A 5,035-nucleotide genomic window follows, 5' to 3' on the forward strand; every position below is an offset into this window, starting at 1 on the left:
AACTCACGATTTAGTTTTGGCTGAAGGAAACATTTGGAGTATTCTTACCCACCCTTAATTATTTTGAAATAAATGCACTAAATATGCATAGAATGTTCTAGATTTACACTGTCCAGTAGTCGTATGGTCTGGTGGGAAAACGCAGACAGGTAAACAATGAATTGTAAGATAGCCAAATAGGTACTGTAGTTAGACTGTGTTAGGAGTTGCAGTGAGATCACAGAGGAGGGGCCTAACCCAACCTTTAGGGTAATGGACATCTTCCATAGAAGATGTATGGAATGGTAGGTAGGATAAGTAAGAGAAACCCACTGAAGAAGAATAGTAAGGATGCTCCAGGCAGAGGGAGCAGAGGTACTGTGAAAAGAGGTTGTGGCGCATACAAGGAAGGAAGTGCAGGTGGTTTGGAATGGAAGAAGTTTAAGGTGCCCCTACAGAAGTGGTAAGAGATCAGTTTAGAGAGATAGGTTATAAAAGACCTTACTTGTCTACTTTATTGGGAAGGTGATGGGGAACCAGTGAAAAGTTTTAAACTATGAAGTGTCACAAATCATATTTACATCTGATATAAATCATACTGGTGAAAGTAGATGGAAAGATAGCGCACAAGAAGCAGAGAGACCAAATAGGGAGTGTATTTTCGTAAATCAAGCAAGAAATGATGATAGCTTGAATTAAGGTAGATACAGATTCAGACTCAAGATACTATAGAAGGTTGAAAACAACAGGATTGACTGCATCAGAGTTTTAAAGAAGTAAAGAAAAAGATATGAAGCCTCTTATCCCTAAGAATCATTTGTGGAAAAGACCTGAGAGCTATAAAGTAGTGAATTTCACTTCCATATTGGTTACATAATTAGGAGAGATGGTGTATAAGATAAGGCTGAATATTTAATCAGATTATGGATCAATGAATATCAGGAAATCTGAATTAGCTGTGTGATCCTGGACAAATCAATTTAAACGTTCCTGCCCTTTAAAATTAAGAATATGGTGCCTTTAAACCGAGCTTTCAGGGGACTCTTAGAGATATTTCAAAGAGAGTGTCTTTTCTAGCTGCAAGACTTTGTGATCCATCATCTGCATGCCAGGTTTACTAAGATAAGTTATTATCTGATCAAAGACGATGGTATGTGAGAAAGTGGTTTGTAAGCTATAAAGTACTATATAAATTTATGGTACTATTATAATTTTAACACTAAGCTCTTTGGTTTAATGCCAAGCATTGGGGCTTATTAAACTATAGTATCTCAAATAGGAATTGAGAGAGAAGAAAATTGACAGATTATTTTCTGTGTAGAAAAATTCTGGAAGATTAAGTAGATAATAATCAAAGTATAATTGAAATTGAGCTGATTTTTGTGTCTGATATATAAAGTAAGTCTCTTTGTGTTATAGGAAGTCTATGTGTGTGTGTGTATGTATATATGGTGATGGTAGAAGCTGAGCTAACATTTATAGTCTTGGTTAGAGACCACTAGGGATTAATAGTTAATTGTTACTTAGAAAGAGTAGCCTGAGACTTGCCAAAAAAGCCAACAATATGCTGGATGGTCTGAAGAAAATAACTTTTTAGATTAAAAACAAATCTTTACTTTAAAGGTATTAGAATTTTACTTTGTTATTTTTCAGTTAAGATCTCATGTAATTAAAGAGAGGTAACCCAGTTATCTGGGCCATGGTTGAGGGTGATGGAGTTGACCAGTATGAAACTATTCTACTTCTTTTTCTTTTTTGGCTGGGCCAGGTTTTAGTTATGGCACATGGGAAATTTGAGCTTTGTTCCAGCATGTGGTCTTTAGTTGCAGCATGCAAACTCTTAATTGTGGCATGTAGGATCTAGTTCGCTGACCAGTGATGGAACCCAGGCCCCCTGCATTGGGAGCTCAGAGTCTTAGCCAACTAGACCACCAGGGAAATCCCAAAGTTTTCTACTTTCCATTGTATGAAAAGACAGTGATGTGAGTAAATTATACTAAACAGTGAAAAGTATGCTTAGATTTGCTGAATGAATGTTAGTTTTCCAGAAATAGGGGGCCTGAGAAAGGTGAATATAGTCACCTCCGTAATGGGCATAACTACGTAATGGGCATAACTACCCAGCAGAGTACCAGGAAGTGGGGAGGAAAATGGTGTAACTCTGAGTAACTAAAAGGTGCATATACTCAAAGGCATATGTAAACTCATTTACATTACTTGTGGGAGAGGATTCTGTTCAGGCTGTATTTTCTCTTCCTTTAGATATACTATTCTAGTACAATTAGCTGACTTACCTGCTCAAGAAGATTATAGATGACATAATAAGAGATGAGTGAGAGAGCAGGGAGTAAGAATTTATGTTAAAACTGTAAGAGAGAAGGCAGAAAAATTATAAAATATAGACACAAGAACTTAACACAGCATTCTGAGCTATTAAATGTAACAGAAAACAGCTGTTAGTACCATAGCAGCCCTGGGAATTTATTGTGTAGAATAAAGATTGTTCTTAATGGCTATCAATGAGGAGAATTAAGAAAAGTTTAAGTAGTATTTAGTGTTATTTTTTAAGAAGACATAGAAAGAATTATGATGCAGTTTAAAATTTTAGGAAAAAATGCTTATGATGAAAAAAAGTTTTGATGCTTAAAGTAAAAATGATCATTAACTTTACAACATGCACAAAAAAAACTTAATTTGAATTCTTCATTCTCCAAAAATGCCAAATAAATTAAGCTGTTCTAGACTTTCCTATATTTATGGTTTTTAATTGTTGATTTTGAGCCTTTCTAAACTATATTTCACATAGAAAATACTTAAGAATTATTTTTGTTATTCCAAAATCTATATAAAAATTTTTGTGGTTTCTGAAATATTGGCTCAGAAAAATTCACAAATGGAAAATTTACAATACTTTGTAAGAAAAGTCAGGTATTAGTGGGGAGGGCAAATGGTGGCAGACATTCGTATTCTTATCAGAGAAGCATGTGTGTAAAATGATAGGGTCTTTTTAATGAGTCACAAGGCTTTTGTTTTCAGAATAACTAGTATTGAGATTGTCTTCAATGAACTAAACAAAGCTGTGTTACTAGTATTAAATTTTTGTAAGTATAAAAAATTTTTGAAAGAGATTCCCTGGTGGTCCAGTGGGTAGGACTTAGCACTTTCACTGCAGTGGCCTGGGTTTAATCTCTTGTCTGGGGATTATGATCTCTAACTGTGTGGCTTGGCTCTTTCAAAATATTTTTTGTCTAAAGATATTAAGAAATCTGTCTTTTGAAACCTAATTTTTAAGATATCCCTAGTTTTTAAGAAAGCTGATCGCCAAAGAATTGATGCTTTTGAACTGTGGAGTTGGCGAAGACTCTTGAGAGTCCCTTGTACTGTAAGGAGATCCAACCAGTCCATTCTAAAGGAGATCAATCCTGGGTGTTCATTGGAAGGACTGATGCTAAAGCTGAAACTCCAATACTTTGGCCACCTCATGCGACGAGTTGACTCACTGGAAAAGACTCTGATGCTGGGAAAGGTTGGGGGTGGGAGGAGAAGGGGACGACCGAGAATGAGATGGCTGGATGGCATCACCGACTCTGTGGACATGAGTTTGAGTGAATTCCGGGAGTTGGTGATGGACAGGGAGGCCTGGCATGCCGTGATTCATGGGGTCGCGAAGAGTCGGACACGACTGAGCGACTGAACTGAACTGACCTGGAGTTTTTAAAGAAGTGGGATTCCCTTATGGAAAAAAATTATTTGAAAGAAAGACATTCCTGCATCATCCTCATTTTGCTAATTCGAACATTTTGCCTGTATGTTGCTTTCTTACTTGGCTGCCTGTTATTGCTGTTAGCTAGAAGTAGGATTTTATGGAGCATATTCTGTAACAAAGCAGATGTTTTCAAATATTTTGATGACCATGCCATTGGTATAGTTTCAAAATGCTTCTATTCACCTAAGGCTGAAAAGAGTCAAAAAATGTTTCTTGATTAAAGTATATTACTACCCTTGAACTTCTGTGGGATAACCATTTAACATTTATTGTAATTAATGATTTAGAGTAATTAAATGGCAGATTAGAAGTTTAAAATGATTAAAATATTTGTGGTAATGGGTGTGGAGAACATTCTCAGTGGTGAAATTGATGGTTATAAAGTCTTTATTTGAAATGATTACTTGTAAATATTATATTTTTAATCAGTAGAAATTAATTTAGTGCTTAAACCCTTGTATATTTTGCTATTTTGTTTATATATATAATATATATGTATATTTTTTAATAGTGTTTGCCAGCTCTGAGCCAGTGCCAGGATTCCAAGGGGATACCCTGCAACTTGCATTTATTGACCTCAGACAAGTAAGATGTAATAATGTACTTTTCATTTATTGCTTTCTACCTCTTGCCTTTTTCTTTTCTTTTTTTATAATGCTTTAGAAATGCTTGTTTTTGCCTTGAAACAACTTTTCTTTAGAGAAGTGCTTCTTTGATAACTAGGTGTTTGGTCCTTCTCTCTGAACCTGTATCTATTCAGTGTCTCCATCTCTTAGGGCATTCTTGTTGGTGAATATTTAATTTAGTTGTTATTAGCAAAGCACATGACTAAATACTAACTTTATACTTTGGTTTATTGATACTTTAAGTTCTTAATGATTTCATGATCATATATGAAAATTTGGTAGTATAATATTAGTGTTAGGACCCAAGTTAAGTATAAATTATTACAACCTAAAAAGGAATCCCTTGGTTAAAATGTTGTCAGTGTAAAGAATGCTATTTTTATGGTTTTTCTGTATGCCTCCAGAAAGAAGGATAAAACTAATTTTTAAAGGTAATTAATTATGGTGGTGGTGGTGATGTTTACATAATTTTTTTCCAGTCATATAACTCTAAATATAATGACAAATGTGATGATTTTTAAATCTCTTCTATTCATTTTACTACTCTTTAACTTCTCTACTATATTGTCATTTTATTTTCTCCATATTACTTTGTCCCATCTCCCTCATAATTTTTCTTCTTATGCTCTTCTTTTTACCCCTTCTTTTTCTTTCTTAATCCCAG

At 34.6% G+C, this 5,035-nt stretch overlaps 1 protein-coding gene across 5 annotated transcripts in view; it reads left to right on the plus strand.

Moving 5' to 3' along the window:
• Positions 1 to 5,035, plus strand: part of EXOC6 (exocyst complex component 6) — a 193,852-nt gene that overhangs the window by 153,935 nt on the left and 34,882 nt on the right. For 3 of the 5 annotated variants that reach the window (XM_055425073.2, XM_055425069.2, XM_055425070.2), the window contains one exon: positions 4,257 to 4,330. In XM_055425073.2, coding sequence (XP_055281048.1) covers positions 4,257 to 4,330 — 74 coding nt within the window. Of the gene's footprint in view, positions 1 to 4,256; positions 4,338 to 5,035 lie in introns of all 5 variants that reach the window. The other 2 variants (XR_008685777.2, XM_055425072.2) reach the window with 1 other exon arrangement.

The sequence above is a fragment of the Moschus berezovskii genome, chromosome 12 (genome assembly GCF_049115385.1).
Source record: "Moschus berezovskii isolate FMDL1 chromosome 12, NW_MosBer_1.0, whole genome shotgun sequence".
NCBI classification, from domain to species: domain Eukaryota; kingdom Metazoa; phylum Chordata; class Mammalia; order Artiodactyla; family Moschidae; genus Moschus; species Moschus berezovskii.